At 45.5% G+C, this 14,792-nt stretch overlaps 1 protein-coding gene, 1 long non-coding RNA gene and 6 other non-coding genes across 8 annotated transcripts; 5 read left to right on the top strand and 3 right to left on the bottom strand.

The window, feature by feature from the left end:
* Window positions 1–415: 415 nt before the first annotated feature.
* Window positions 416–487, top strand: TRNAG-UCC (transfer RNA glycine (anticodon UCC)). Its single transcript has one exon. It is a non-coding gene; the product is annotated as a tRNA-Gly (tRNA).
* Window positions 488–985: 498 nt separating this feature from the next.
* TRNAE-CUC (transfer RNA glutamic acid (anticodon CUC)) lies at window positions 986–1,057 on the top strand. Its single transcript has one exon. It is a non-coding gene; the product is annotated as a tRNA-Glu (tRNA).
* Window positions 1,058–1,581: 524 nt separating this feature from the next.
* TRNAD-GUC (transfer RNA aspartic acid (anticodon GUC)) lies at window positions 1,582–1,653 on the top strand. Its single transcript has one exon. It is a non-coding gene; the product is annotated as a tRNA-Asp (tRNA).
* An 817-nt stretch (window positions 1,654–2,470) lies between these two features.
* TRNAG-GCC (transfer RNA glycine (anticodon GCC)) lies at window positions 2,471–2,541 on the bottom strand. The gene has a single exon. It is a non-coding gene; the product is annotated as a tRNA-Gly (tRNA).
* A 930-nt stretch (window positions 2,542–3,471) lies between these two features.
* LOC110209913 (heat shock 70 kDa protein 1B-like) lies at window positions 3,472–5,950 on the top strand. Its single transcript, XM_020988658.2, has one exon. It carries the CDS (start codon window positions 3,700–3,702, stop codon window positions 5,632–5,634), a length of 1,935 nt encoding a protein of 644 aa, XP_020844317.1. The 5' UTR covers window positions 3,472–3,699; the 3' UTR covers window positions 5,635–5,950.
* A 6,392-nt stretch (window positions 5,951–12,342) lies between these two features.
* Window positions 12,343–12,425, bottom strand: TRNAL-CAG (transfer RNA leucine (anticodon CAG)). Its single transcript has one exon. It is a non-coding gene; the product is annotated as a tRNA-Leu (tRNA).
* Window positions 12,426–12,464: 39 nt separating this feature from the next.
* On the bottom strand, window positions 12,465–14,792 carry LOC144457841 (uncharacterized). Its single transcript, XR_013487388.1, has 2 exons — window positions 14,221–14,792; window positions 12,465–13,781 (listed from the first exon to the last, which is right to left on the bottom strand). It is a non-coding gene; the product is annotated as an uncharacterized LOC144457841 (long non-coding RNA).
* Window positions 14,714–14,785, top strand: TRNAG-UCC (transfer RNA glycine (anticodon UCC)). The gene has a single exon. It is a non-coding gene; the product is annotated as a tRNA-Gly (tRNA).

Raw genomic sequence — 14,792 nt, 5'->3', positions numbered from 1 at the left:
AAGTCGTGAACTGAAACTTACCAACGTGAAGTCAACATTTTCACCGTTTTCACCTTGACCGCTCATCCTTTCTGTCATTATCTTTAAGGATAAAGCAGTCTCTTCTTAGGTTCATTTTTTAAAAAATGTGAATATTTCATAAAGCTCAAATGAAAAGGAATCAATTCGAAATTTTTGCAAACATGGACAGCAGTGTTTGGAAAGCACCAACCGCACCAACCGCCTCATTCTCCAGAGGCTGGGGAGAGACAGAGGTAGGAGGCCTCTCACTGTCTCAGAGCAGCTACGAGACAACCTCTTGTTTTCCAGACTGTTGAAATCTGTGACTATCAGAAAAAGACTGGGATTGACAACAGGCAGTGACGTCTTTCAGGATTTGCTTGACATAGAATTATGAACAACGCCCTGCGTAACAGCGTTGGTGGTATAGTGGTTAGCATAGCTGCCTTCCAAGCAGTTGACCCGGGTTCGATTCCCGGCCAACGCATCTTAGCTTTTCGGGGAAATTAAATTATTTTAATTATTTTAATTTCTTTATCTTTTAAACGGCGCCCCCAACAGGTCATCCGGAGGCTTCTGGAACCTCACTTTTGCTTTCACTCGAGAGACGAACCGACCTGGACTGATGCCCGTTACCCCACCTTCTCTCTAGGTCCTTCTATAGAATCTTTGCTTGCACCCTTTTCTAGCATCAGTCCGACCCTCATCTCCTTCCTCTGAGGGAGCCTGAAGTTCCCTCGTAATTCATTCCCAGCACTGAGAGATGGGGAAGTGGGTTTGGAACTTGTTAATAGATTCACTTGGCCAGCTGGGTTGGGAAAGGACAGTGTAGCGCGTGGCGCAGGCGCAATGAAGACTCCAGGCAACACCTAAAGGGTTTAGGAGCAGGAAGGGGAAAACCACCAATAAAAATTCAGATACATTTAAAGGGTACGTCTTTTTAACAGCAATTATTGAGGAACAGGAAGACTTCAAGTTTGTGTCCTCCCTGGTGGTCTAGTGGTTAGGATTCGGCGCTCTCACCGCCGCGGCCCGGGTTCGATTCCCGGTCAGGGAAACTCATTTTGTGAAACTTTTAATCTTTAGGACTGGGTTTGCAAAAAAAGATGTAATCATTCCCCCACTAGTCTCTCATTAGCCTATGGGGAAAGCATGTTAGTCCACGGAATATTCCGAGTCGATTCTCTTTCTTCTTTACGGTCAAAAAGGATAATCTCTATTCTGTTTCCTTGCAGAACAACGAGTTTTACTTCTTTGATGGTAACTTGGGGTTAGTACCCTATTTTTTGGAATGGAAGAGAAAACAGATTTGTTTATTTATTTCAATAGAGAGGTGAAGGTCGATACCTGTGAAGTGGTGCATGCATTTTCAAATGAAGTCAAACTGTGTTATTACATTTTTTACAAGATCTCTCATAAAGTGAGAATAATTTGTAAATGTTGTTAATGTAGGAACAAATGAAACCAATAAAACATTAAAATAAATCTAATAAAATAAAATGTTTATCATGAATATAAAGCCGGTGTAAACACCTATTTTCATTCACTTGAAGAAACTAGCAAAAGTTTTTTTCAAGGTGCTCCTCGTTAGTATAGTGGTGAGTATCCCCGCCTGTCACGCGGGAGACCGGGGTTCGATTCCCCGACGGGGAGAAGTGACGACACTTTTTTTTCTTTTTCTTCTTTTTCCCACAAGAACATTTTTCTTTCCTTTTCATTTCCCATTAAAAAGGCCTCAGCACTTCCCTAAATCCTCTTGGTGCTTTCCAGGGATCTAATCCCATTCTATTGTCAATAAGCCCCTAAAATGGGAAGAAGTGTCCTAGGCCAGGGTGCCCAGAGGTCAAGGTCATCCCCTAGTGAGAGCAAACCATGTTCTTGCAGTGCCTCGGCTCGGGTAGAGTTGGGAAAGGGGATCTGGACTTTATGAAAGTTTAATTATTATTGATCACACTTATTAATTTGTGCATTTTACCTTTTAAAAATTTTAACTTCCTTTTCCATTCAAAAGAATTTCTCTATCCTCTAAACAGGAAAAAGAACAAATAACAAAGTCCTATGTGTATGGTTAATCAATAAATCAACAATTATTAAGCACCTATGACTACATCCAAAAGGTCTGCCCCAATCATTCACGGATGGGGGGGACATCCTTCTTTACATATGCTGGTTTGCTTTCCACCCATGGCTTTGTTTCCTGATTCTATCAAGGAATTGGGGGATCCTTTGGCCTCCTGGGATCCAGGGAGATAACCCACAGCCGAACCCCCAAAACAGAGCAGGTTGCGGCCTTCCTGCCGTCTGCCTCGTGGTTCTTTGGCTCAGTCCCTTGGCAGGTGATACGTGGAAAAATTAGTTTAGAGTGAGCCGGAGCGTTGCTTTAACGACAGATCTAAAGTTCACCAAGATATTAAAAATGATTTTCAACGAATAGTGAATGGGCTTTAATTTGATTTAGAAAAAAAGACTTTGCATTGGCCGGGAATCGAACCCGGGCCTCCCGCGTGGCAGGCGAGAATTCTACCACTGAACCACCAATGCAGGCCATACACCACAGCTCTCCGAGCCATCATTTCACCGTGCACTAGTTCTGTGAAGGGGCCCAAGCAAAGTCTTTTTGAGTAACGGGGTTTCGAGAATTGCTAGGTTATGTTTCCGTAAGAAAAAAACATTCAAAGACAAGTTTCGGGAAGAAACGCAGCTTCATTTCTCCAAACATTTCACTGGCATCCTACTTATGTTTCCTTGGTGACAGATCTCTGGACTAAGACCCCCCCCTTCCCCCTTCATTCTCTACTCCAGCCCTCCCTCCTTTTTTGCTCCCCCTTCCCCTCCTCCCTCTTCTGTCCCCCCGTTCTCACTTCCCACCCTTCTTTTTTGCTACCCCTTCCCCTCCTCCCTCTTCTGTCTCCCCGTTCTCACTTCCCACCTTCCTTTTTTGCTCCCCCCTCTATGCCCCCCTCCTCTCGGGTCTTCCTCCTGTCCCACCCTAAACGGTGATGCCTAGAACACTTAAGAGGTGCTCAGGCCCTTCATTCCAGCACCCGATGCCTGGCTGGGCAAACAAGTTAATGTCAGGAAAAGACGGGGATTTCTCCGGGCGGGTAATAATGACACTAATTAGAGATTCTGTCTTTGGAAACCTCCGCCTGACGAATGCCTCGCCCACCCCAGGGAACAATTGCGAACTTTCCTGAAGTCCTAAAAACAGGTCTAGCTGCTGTAATATCACATATAAGTCACTCCAAGCTTCGCCTCCGCCCCCTCCGCCCCCTTGCTCGAGAACACCAGCCAGAACCAGAACCGCCGAGAATTTGCTAGAGGAGGCGAGTCCTCTGTTCTGATTGGTCGGATCCAGGCGGAGGGGGCGGAGTTATTCAAATAGAGGATCCTGGCTCTCGGCTCTCCACGAAAGCGCCCGAAGGTTCCCGGCCGGGGGAGGAGGGAGGAGGTGGGTCCCCAGCAGCCGCATAAAAAGGCCGGCCCTGAGCGCAGGATGGCATATCCCAGCTAAGAATCCGCAGAGAGCGAGAGCTGCAGCTGCAGAACAGCAGGACCCGTCTGCGTCTTCCCTCGAGACAGACCAAGAGGATCTCATCAGAGCCAAGCGCCGCAACCGTCTCCTTTGCTCCGTAGACCTTCAGACGCCGCTTTTCCTCTCCAGTCCCAGAAGAGAGGAAGGGAAGAAGTCCTCTAGGAATGATGTCTGCTCCCAAGGGAACGGCCATCGGCATTGACCTGGGCACCACCTACTCCTGTGTGGGTGTCTTCCAGCATGGCAAGGTGGAGATTATCGCCAATGACCAGGGCAACCGTACCACCCCCAGCTATGTGGCTTTTACGGACACTGAGAGGCTCATTGGGGATGCTGCCAAAAACCAGGTGGCCATGAACCCCCAGAACACCGTCTTTGATGCCAAGCGGCTGATCGGCCGCAAGTTCTCTGACCAGGTGGTGCAGTCAGATATGAAGCACTGGCCTTTCCAGGTGGTGAGTGAGGCTGGGAAGCCCAAGGTGCGGGTGTCCTACAAAGGGGAAAGCAAGTCCTTCTACCCAGAAGAGATCTCCTCCATGGTGCTGACTAAGATGAAGGAGACTGCTGAAGCCTACCTGGGCAACCCGGTCAGCAACGCAGTCATCACGGTGCCAGCCTACTTCAACGATTCCCAGCGTCAGGCCACCAAGGATGCTGGGGTCATAGCGGGCCTCAACGTGCTGAGGATTATCAATGAGCCCACAGCAGCAGCCATTGCCTATGGCCTGGACAGGTCGGGCAGGGGGGAGCGAAACGTGCTCATCTTCGACCTGGGTGGTGGTACCTTTGATGTGTCCATCCTCACCATTGATAATGGCATTTTTGAGGTGAAAGCCACAGCAGGGGACACCCATCTGGGTGGGGAGGACTTTGACAATCGCTTGGTGAACCACTTTGTGGAAGAGTTTAAGCGGAAATACAAAAAGGACGTAAGCCAGAACAAGAGGGCTGTGAGGAGGCTGCGGACAGCTTGTGAACGCGCAAAGCGGACCCTCTCATCCAGCACCCAGGCTAACCTGGAGATCGATTCTTTGTATGAGGGTACGGACTTTTATACCACTATTACTAGGGCCCGTTTTGAGGAGCTGTGCTCAGACCTCTTCCGGGGAACCCTAGAGCCAGTGGAGAAGGCGCTTAGGGATGCCAAGATGGACAAGACCCAGATCCATGACATTGTTTTGGTTGGGGGCTCCACCCGAATCCCTAAAGTGCAGAAGCTGCTTCAGGACTTCTTCAACGGCAAAGAGCTCAACAAGAGCATTAACCCTGATGAAGCTGTGGCCTATGGGGCGGCAGTACAGGCAGCTGTGTTGATGGGAGACAAGTCAGAGAAGGTGCAGGATCTCTTGCTCCTGGATGTGACCCCCCTGTCCCTGGGTCTCGAGACAGCAGGTGGGGTGATGACAACTTTGATCAAGAGGAACTCCACCATCCCCACCAAACAGACGCAGACCTTCACCACCTACTCAGACAACCAGCCGGGTGTCCTGATCCAGGTGTATGAAGGGGAGCGGGCCATGACTCGGGACAACAACCTGCTGGGACGCTTTGAGCTGTCAGGCATTCCGCCTGCGCCCCGCGGGGTCCCCCAGGTCGAGGTCACCTTTGACATCGATGCCAATGGCATCTTGAACGTCTCCGCCACAGACAAGAGCACAGGCAAGGCCAACAAGATTACCATCACCAATGACAAGGGCCGGCTGAGCAAGGAGGAGGTCGAGAGGATGGTGCAGGATGCTGAGAAGTACAAGACTGAAGATGAGGCTCAGCGTGAAAGGGTGACGGCTAAGAATTCTCTGGAGTCTTATGCTTTCCAGGTGAAGAGTGCTATGCAAGAGGATGGCCTTCAGGACAAGATCAAGGAGGAAGACAAGAGAAAGGTGCTGGGAAAGTGCCAAGAAGTTCTCTCCTGGTTGGAGGTGAACCAACTGGCAGAGAAGGATGAGTATGAACACCAGAGGAAGGAACTGGAGCGGGTGTGTCATCCCATCGTTTCCCAGCTCTACCAGGCACCAGGTTCACAGGGAGGGAACAGCTGTGGGGCCCAGGCCTGGCATTCAAATCCCACCCCTGGACCCACCATTGAAGAGGTGGATTAAATAAGTGACTTTTGCTAGCAAGGAAATTTTAAGCTAATGAAGGACAGGTGCCTCTAGTAAGCCCCAGGACTTCGCTCTTTCCCCCACTGCTGTCACTGGGGAGCTCTATTCTCAGAAGCCCTACTCCCCGGGGAATAGTGATTTTTTTTGGCTTTTTCTTCCAACTCTTCCTTTCTAGTTAGGACAAGCAAAAGATTGTCTATTTAGGTCTTTATTCAACTGCTGTAACATGTATATTCTCTTATTTGTCTACTTGAATAATTTATTAGAAAAATGGTTGTTCATTTAGAAAATTTCAATAAATTATGAAAAGTAATCACTAGTTTGTCTCTGCTGCCTTAAATTATCATTAGAGCAAGTACAGAAACATATCAGAGTTTTAAAAATCATTAGTTAAAAATCAAATATTATTGATAATTTTTGGTTTTACATCATCTCTCCATTTCCAAATATGTCATTCTCTTAACTAGTGAGCCATCACTTAAAAAGGGTGGGTGGGAGTGATAACTGTTCAGCAAAACCAATTAACACATCAGGTCTCATTCATGAACTATTTCACATCCACATTCCCCCAGACTTTGAAATGAGGGCAGGGCTCACCAGACTTATTAATAAGCTACAACCCTTACCTTTATGAGTGAAAAACAAGAGATGTGATTTCATTCCTGGGGCAAAGAGAAGATGATGTAGCCCCTTGGGCCTTGAAGGGGGCAGGTCATTGTGCAGGGGTTGGGATGTTATTATGGCAAAGCAGACCAAGGCATGTCCCCTTCTTTGTAAGTGGAAGATAGTGCATACTAAGCAATTGCCTCCCTCCTTTATCTTGAATTGCTTGTTCCCAGACCTGGCCTGTTTTTTCTTGATCTGGGGTTATACCTATGTTTAGAACTAGATTACAAGTAGTTTGCAAGTTAGGGAAAGACTCACCACACATTCTATAAATGACAGCTGTTGCTTCCCCTCTGTTACCTTTTGATTTCTTAGTTCTTATTCTCCAGAAAACATACCATAAAAAACCCAACAAAAGTAGATTATAAAATCCACTAAAATAAAATTTAAAACCATAAATATAAAATCCAACAAAAATGGATTTAGAATTGGAAGGCACCTTATAGATTATATATTTTAACCCTCTCATTTTACAGATGAAGAAAATGAAGTTAAGAAGTAAACTGTGACAGGCCTCAGATCATATAATTGGTAAACCCTAAAACTGGGAATGTGGGCTACAGGTCAGCCAGAGTCACAGGCCTCAGAAATAATTTGTTTCCATTTTAAATATCCCTTGGGTTGTATGGATATGTCTCCCTGGGTTTTGGGGCTAGGCAAAAGAGGGGGAAAATCCTTAGGACTTTTTTTTTTTTTGGCTTAGGCAGTCGGGGTTAAGTGACTTGCCCAGGGTCATACAGCTAGTGTCTGAGGATAAATTTGGAACTCAGTTGAGTTGAAGATGAGTCATGTCTGACTCTTCTGGCCCCATTTAGGGTTTTCTTGGCAAAAATACTGAATGGTTTGCCATTTCCTCATCTAACTCATTTTATAGATGAGGAACTGAAGCAAACAGGGTTAAGTAACTTACTCAGGGTCACACAGCTAGTTAGTGTCTGAGGCTGAATTTGAACTCAGGTCCTCCTGACTTTAAGGCCAAAGCTGGATCCACTATACCACCTAGCTGCCCCAAGACTTACTTTCAAAGCCTTCAGATATCAGTTTATCCTCATGAGAAAAAAAATAATTGAAACACATATGTTTCATGTATGAATACATGAAACACATGAATATAAAATACCAAAAATATGTATTTTACTCATGTAAGGGTGGGGGCAGAGTCAATCAAAAGGTCTCACCCTCTTTCAAGTGTGTACAGTCCATATGCTAGCCCAGCTACCTTATCCAAATGAGAACTCCTCTCTGTTGATTCAGTCATAGGCCTCATTCTGACTCTTATCTATGTCTGTCACCTCTTCAGCACAGGAAGAGGAAGAGGAGGAGGAGGAGGATAGCAAGCTTCATCTTCAGGCCTCAGGAACTGCGGTTTGCAGTGATCGGGGCTCTATCAACTTTCAAAGTTGGTTTTCTTAATAATGTTTTTGTAAAAAAAGTCTCTAGTTTTGCTCACTTCACTCATCATCAGGGCCCACTTTACTCAGAAACTGTCCGTTTCCTTTTTTTTTTTCTGATACAATAATATTCCATTACATTTCTACATCTTTTTTTTTTCAGCCATTCATCAACAGATAAGCAGTCCATTATATTCCAGTTTTTTGCTACTATAAATAGACCTCCTTATGTGTCCTTTCTTTGCTGTCTTTTGGCCTCAATTTGGACATGATTCAAAGACTTTGCAGATTGTAGGACAATTTGTAAATTATATTTTCACAAAATTGGAATGTTTTACTCATAGCTCACTCTACTTGCTAGAATTAAGAGAAATGCCCATAATTTAGAAATGCCCATAATTTAGAAATGCCTAGTTTAGTATACAACAGGCTTAGAATCAGAATTCCTAGAAATATTTGTATCTACCTTTTTTGTCTTTGTAATACTAATAATATGAGCAGTGACACAGTATAATGCAGAGATGTCACACTTGGCATATGACCACCTGAGTTCAGCCCAAACCAGATTAAAATGTAATTGAGGAGAAGTTAACAAAATAAATAAAAATACAACTAAGATGACATTACATTTAAAAGCTAAGTAAATATGCAGCCTTCAGGGATCTTTATGAACTGTTTTGTGCCCCCTGTTTCTAGTTGAGTTTGGTGTACTTGCCAGAGAGTCAGGAAGACTTGGGTTCAAGACGTCCCTCTGACACATACTAGCTATTCAACTCTACACAAGTTATTTAACATCCTAGTGTTCCTGGCAACTCTATAAATTGCCAAGACGGTGATGAATGAATGAAGCAGTCATTTGTTTAGCACTTACTATGTGCAAAACACTACCAGGGGTGGGGAAACTATGGTCCTCAGAGGCCATACGTGGCCCTTTAAGTCCTCAAGTGCAGCCCTTTGATTGAATCCAAACTTCACAGAACAAATAGTTCTGTGAAGTTTGGATTTGCACTTGAAGACCTAGAGGGTCACGTGTGGCCTCGAGGCCCACAGTTCCCCCACCCCCTGCACTATATTAAGTGCTGGTAATACAAATAGAAAAGTAAGACATTCCTTCCTCTCACAGAGCTCACATTCCAATCACGGAGACAACACATATGGAAAGTTTCAACTGCAAGTCAGATGGAAAGGCCTCGTTGTCTTTAGGGAGCAGCAGAAAAGCAATATTAATGCCTCTTCTTTAATGTTATTTCCACTAATAAAATCATGCCATTTCTGATGCTGAACCATTTGACAGGGCCAAGAACTTTGGTGGCAAAAACTTTCCTTTCTGAGTCTTTAATAGATGTAGCTAAAGCAGCTGAGGGAGCAGTTGCTGGGCTGCATCTCCTTCACAAGGGTCACTCCACAAGCTTGGATTTCTTTTATTCATGTTTCTCCTAGTTCTGCTCACTTCACTATGCATCAGCCCATAGTGATCTTCTGCATCTTCTCTGAAATTGTCCCTTACTTCCAACTCACAGAATTCCTCTCTTCTCTTAAGATGGTGCTGAAGCCCCATCTTCTGCAGGAAACCTTTCCTGATACCAATGTTGGTGCCCTCTCTCCCAAACTACCTTGTATTTAAGGCCCTTGTACACATTTTCATTTACAAACTTGATACTTAGGTTTTATATTTTTCATATGTATTTGTTGTTACCCCTGTTAAAATGTAAGCTCATTGTCAGTGGGGATTGTTTCATTCTTTCTACTTGTAGCCTTAGCGCCCACCATAGTATATAATAGTACGCTTCAGAAATGCTTGTGAATCGGAAAAATCCAACCAAACCAAACAAAACCCATTATCCAGATCAGAAGTGCAATTAAACAGTTTATTTAGTGCTATTCAAATATTTTAAAACATTTAAACATTAAGTTCTCTTTATCCTGACTGGCATAAATTTGGCTTAACGCTATAGTCTGCTGCAGATAATAGAAATAGGTTAAATTTGTCATTTAACACGTGCTTCAGAGAAAACCATAGGGCCTCCTGAGGACAGTTAGAGCCACTGAAAGAGTGTAGCTTAACCATCCAATTCAATTCCACTCAAGTCAATGAACATTCATTAAGCTCCTAAATAAACCATCAACACTTTTATAAGACACCAATAAAACCATTGGGAAGAAATAAAGGAAAAAGACAAATTCCATTTAAAATGACTACAGAGTATTGAAAATACTTGGGAGTCTACCTTCTGTGATACATACAAGAACTATATAATTACAACTACAAACTGTGTTCAGAAATAAAAATAGATCTAAATAATTGGACAGATATTAATTGCTCATGGGTAGGTTGAGGCAATATAATAAAAATGACAATACTACCTGAACCAATTTACTTACTCAATGTGATTGAACTATCAAAAGACCACTTTAATAGAACTAGAAAAATAATAATAAAATTCATATTAAGGGGGGAGAAATGTCCAGAATCTCAAGAGAAATTATGATAAGAAATTTTGGAATGAAATTATTTCTAATTAAGGGGCCTAGTATTGCCAGGGGTACAGATTTGGGACACAACATAACAGAAGAATTAAAGGGAAACAATTATTTGGGGAAAAAAATCTTTGCAATAAGTTTCTCCAGAAAAGGTCTCATTTCCAAGAAATGTAAGGAATCAATTCAAATTTATAAGAGAAAGAACCATTCCTCAATTGAGAAATGGTCTAAGGATATAAACACTAGTTCTTAAGGGAAGAAACCCAGGCTAGCAACAACCATATAAAAAAATGTTCCAAGTCATTACTAAAGCAAGTCAGAGGAGATTCCACCTCACACCCATTAGAGTGGCAAAGATGACCAAAAAAAGAAAAATGACAAACGTTGGATGGGCTGTGGGAAAACAAGTACATTGATGCATTGTTGGTGGACTCATAAAACATTCTGGAAAACAATTTGGAATTATACATAAAAAGTTACTAAACATTGCTTGCCCTTTGACCTAGCTATTCCATTGCTACACCTACACTCAAAAGTGATGAAAGAAAGAGGAACAGGTCCTTTTTCTGCAAAAAATATTTACAGCAGCTCTTTTTGTGGTAACAAACAAAAAGAAAGGAAATTAAGGGGATGCCTATCAATTGAAGAATGACTGAATAATTAGTGGTATATGAAAGTGAGGGAGTTGTGTTGTAAGAAATGAGGAAACAGAAGATTTCAAAAAGACATGGAAGAGCTTATAATGAACTGATACAGAGTGAAATGTGAAGAACCAGACCAATAGTCTATACTGTAACATCGATATTATAAAAATAAACAATTTTGAGGACTTTGATAAGCTGATTAAAATGAAATGAGCAGAACCAAGAGAACAAATTATGCAATAACAACATTGTAAAAAAACCAACATGACAAAACACGTTATCCATTACAGAGAGGTAACAGATTTAGGGTACAGAATGAGACAAATATTTTGGTAAACAGCCATTGAGGAATTTGTTTTCCCTGACTATGCATATCTGTTACAAGGAATTTATTTTTCTTTTCCTTTTCCTTTCCTATATATCTATCTGTTTATCTTTCCATCCATCTATCCCTCTCCCTCCCTCCCTCCCTTATCTACCTACCTACCTTACTTCTTGTCTGTCTATCTATCTATCCATCCATCCACCTTTTCCTCTCTCATCTATTCTCTCTTTCTCTCTGTCTCTCTCTCTCTCATCTTTTCTTCTCCCCTCCTACCCTACATGGTGAAAGGAGGTAGAGAAAACATTTCTGTTAATTTACAATATGGAGGAGGGGTACTACAAATGTAAAATGCTGCTTGCACTTTCAGATGAGGTTACTGTATAATTAGTTTTACTGATCTGTTTGACCTCTGTGTTAGGTATAGATCACCTCGTGGGTGAGGGGCAGATGTACCTTCCGGACCCACCATGTTACCATGTTGCAATAGGAGAACACTGGACCCACCTTTTTCCCCATCAGGAGAAACATCTCTGGTCCCAGACCCTGCCTGAGCGTCCTCCAGCCAGCCTCTCGCTAGCACTTCATTGGGGTGCTACAGTTGTTTTTTCCTTGCAAAGCCATTGAAAATATAAATATCAGCTCTATAGCAAACGCCAAAGAATCCTTTTTGACAGAAGAGGGTATGAATGAATGGCTCACCACCCTCCCCCTTTCCAATGTATCCTTTCTGTATCTTGTTTGTACAGAGGTGTTTGCATGTTGTCTTCTTCCTTAGACTGTGCGCTCCTTGAAGGGAGGGCCTGTCTTTTGCCATTCTTTGTATTCCCAGAGCTCTGCACACTGCCTGGCACATAGTGGGTGCTTAATAAATGCTTATTGCCTGACTAACTGACCGACCTCTTGGGCTGCGCAGTAATAATCCCACCGGTAGAGAGGGCACCCCAGCTACCCTCTTCCGTCAAAAACGATTCTTTGGCGTTTGCTCTAGAGCTGATATTGGAGTACCAAGGGTTACACCTCCATCCTTCCAGCACTTCGCTATGGCAGTGTGATGAGGGAAGCGCTTCCTGAAGCGAACGTTGCCAAGGAAAGCGTGCGGTGTTCGCGCTTGCCCAAAGAACCTGGCGCTGGCGCGGCCTCCGAGTAGTTTCTCCGAAGAGTTCAGTTCGTGAAGAGAAATGAAAAAAAAAACCGTAGTTGTCAGAAGTGGGATTCGAACCCACGCCTCCAGGGGAGACTGCGACCTGAACGCAGCGCCTTAGACCGCTCGGCCATCCTGACTACGAGGAAAGCGCGTCTTTCTTCCTGTACAGGATACTATTGCAAAGTGGAGCTGTCGGTCAGGATTCTCTTTACCGTAAATACCTGGTGTGAAACTTAAAAAAAATATCTGCCCACATTCAGTACGAAAGAGGGAGCCCCTTTGTCTATGCGGCCTCTGGGCTCTTTCCGTCATTTATGGTAAGGGATCCACTACGGCTATAAGAGATCTGAGCTCTAGAGCCCAGCGACCCCTAGAGCCCGGGCAGGCTCCATTGCTCCGTTACTTCCCTCCGACTTTAGTCCTCCGCTCTCTGCACCCACGTGGCCCTTTCCACCGCCCTTCCCCCTTCCTGGGGTATTAAAGAGCGCTGTCCCCTGGCGGTCCGGGCTGGGGTGGGGGGCTAAGAGTGACAGCCACCCCGAGGACGCGATGACCTAGTTGACCCGGGTTCCTGCCTCTCAGCCGCCCTTCTATGAGTCTGAGAATGAATGCGCGTGCCAGCAGAAGAGCGCTTCCGCAGCTCCGAGCTCCGCCGTGGCTCCCCATTACTTACAGAATCAAGGCCAGGCTACTGACCGGAGCCCTCCAGGTCCTCCACGCTGGTCTTAACCCACCTTTCCAGACATATTTCCCACCTCTGCCTTTCACACACCTACTCAATCCATCCAGGGACAGTTACTGAGCTCCTCCTGCAGGGTGGCCAGGCAGCAGCGCGGAGACACAAATACAAAAGGAAAACAAGCTCTGCCCTCTGGGAGCTTACCTCCCGGCCTTCCTCCTATATATCTATACCGCCCCCCCATCATCATCATCATCTCTCTCTCTCTCTCTCTCTTTCTGTCTCCCTCTATCCATCCACCTGTCTGTCCCTGCCTTTCTCCATCCACCCGTCTCTCTCTCCTATCCTCTCTTTCTCTTTCCATCTGTCCATCTACCTGTCCGTGTGTCCCCTCCTCTATCCATCCACCTATCTCTCTCCCTCTATTCTCTCTCTCTCTATCTGTCTCTCTCCACCATCCATCTATCATAACACCTAGTGTGATATGGGAGAGGGGAGGGCACTGAGAACCGTGGGGACCGTTAGTTCATCTGGACTACGCAGTTGTTCTCCGAACGCCCCTCACCCTCTAAAGGCCTCTGTTTTTTCGTCTGCAAAGAGAGGGTCGAACTAGGTTCTAGCTCCCAGGTGATCTCTAAGGTTCCTCCCAGTTCTGGTACTCCGTGACTCAGTGATGTGCCTTTGCACAGATTTCTCCTTTTCTCCAATATCCTTTCTCCAGGATAACCTGTCCTGTCAATCAGGGCTCAGCTCAAATGCTGCCTCTTCCTTGACGCCTTCTAGGATTCCTCCAGGAGAAAGTGCTCTCTTCCTCCTTTGGGTAACCATAGAAAAGAGATTAGTGGGTCTACCCCCCCATAGGTGTATTTCTTATCAGTTGGAAGGGTGGGTGTCCCTCCCCCCCCCCCCGCCAACCTCCTGTCTTAGCAATCTCGTTCGTGCTCGAATGTCCACTCTCCTCCCCCTCCTTTGCTTGCCAAGTCTGGTCAAATCCTCTCCGCCTCCCGCCACCCCCAGTTCTCATCCCTCTTTTCTCCAATCTGCTCCGCCTGCGGCTGCCCAACACCATCTCCTGTAGCGGAGGTTTGGCCTTGTGCGCCACTGCCCTGCTCAAGGATCTTCAGCGTCTCCCTCTTGCTCCAGGATAAAGCGCAAACCCTGCCTTTCTGCGCTTCGTAGCCAGGCTCCAGGCTGCCTTTCCCGGCCGATTGAACCCAGCGCTTTCCCTCTCTCTTCCAGCCCACTTGGCTTACTTGCTGCTCACCGAACCCTCTCTTCAGTTTCCAAAAAGCAAAGCCATTCCTTCCCCTTCTCGGTCTTCTATCCTCTTCCACGGGGGCGCCTGTCCTCTGCCCCTGACTTGTGCTCTCCTCCCCCAGATTAGCTTGTTTTTTGACTCATCCGAGAGCTCCTTTAGGGAGTCCCCCAGTAAAGTAAGCTCCCTAAGGGCAGGCCTGTTCCAGTTTTGTCTCTGCAATCTCAGCGCCTGGAACGGAGCCGGCAGGGCACATAGTGGGCGCTTTAAGCATCTATGCTGGCGGCCCTTTTCCAAGCGGGGGCACCAGGAAGGTGGCTTGTGAAAAGAGAGTGGGGACGGATGGGCGAGGAGTAAGAGGCCTTCTTCCCGCGTCCTGGGGAAGGTACGAGAACGGGTGGATACTTAATTTTGGAAAGATGCATATTCAAGAAGCCTGGCGCGCTCTGTGCCGATCTCATCTAAGCTTCCTTGCAAAGCAGTCATTGTCGGCGTTGGTGGTATAGTGGTGAGCATAGCTGCCTTCCAAGCAGTTGACCCGGGTTCGATTCCCGGCCAACGCAGTGACGT

This window comes from Phascolarctos cinereus, unplaced genomic scaffold (genome assembly GCF_003287225.1).
Source record: "Phascolarctos cinereus isolate Bilbo 61053 unplaced genomic scaffold, phaCin_HiC Scaffold_5;HRSCAF=322, whole genome shotgun sequence".
NCBI lineage: Eukaryota > Metazoa > Chordata > Mammalia > Diprotodontia > Phascolarctidae > Phascolarctos > Phascolarctos cinereus.
This window is presented reverse-complemented; position numbering and strand designations above follow the sequence as displayed.

Excerpts from the sequence above, each read along its gene's own strand:
- LOC110209913 (XM_020988658.2), top strand. The coding sequence starts at position 3,700 with ATGATGTCTGCTCCCAAGGGAACGGCCATCGGCATTGACCTGGGCACC.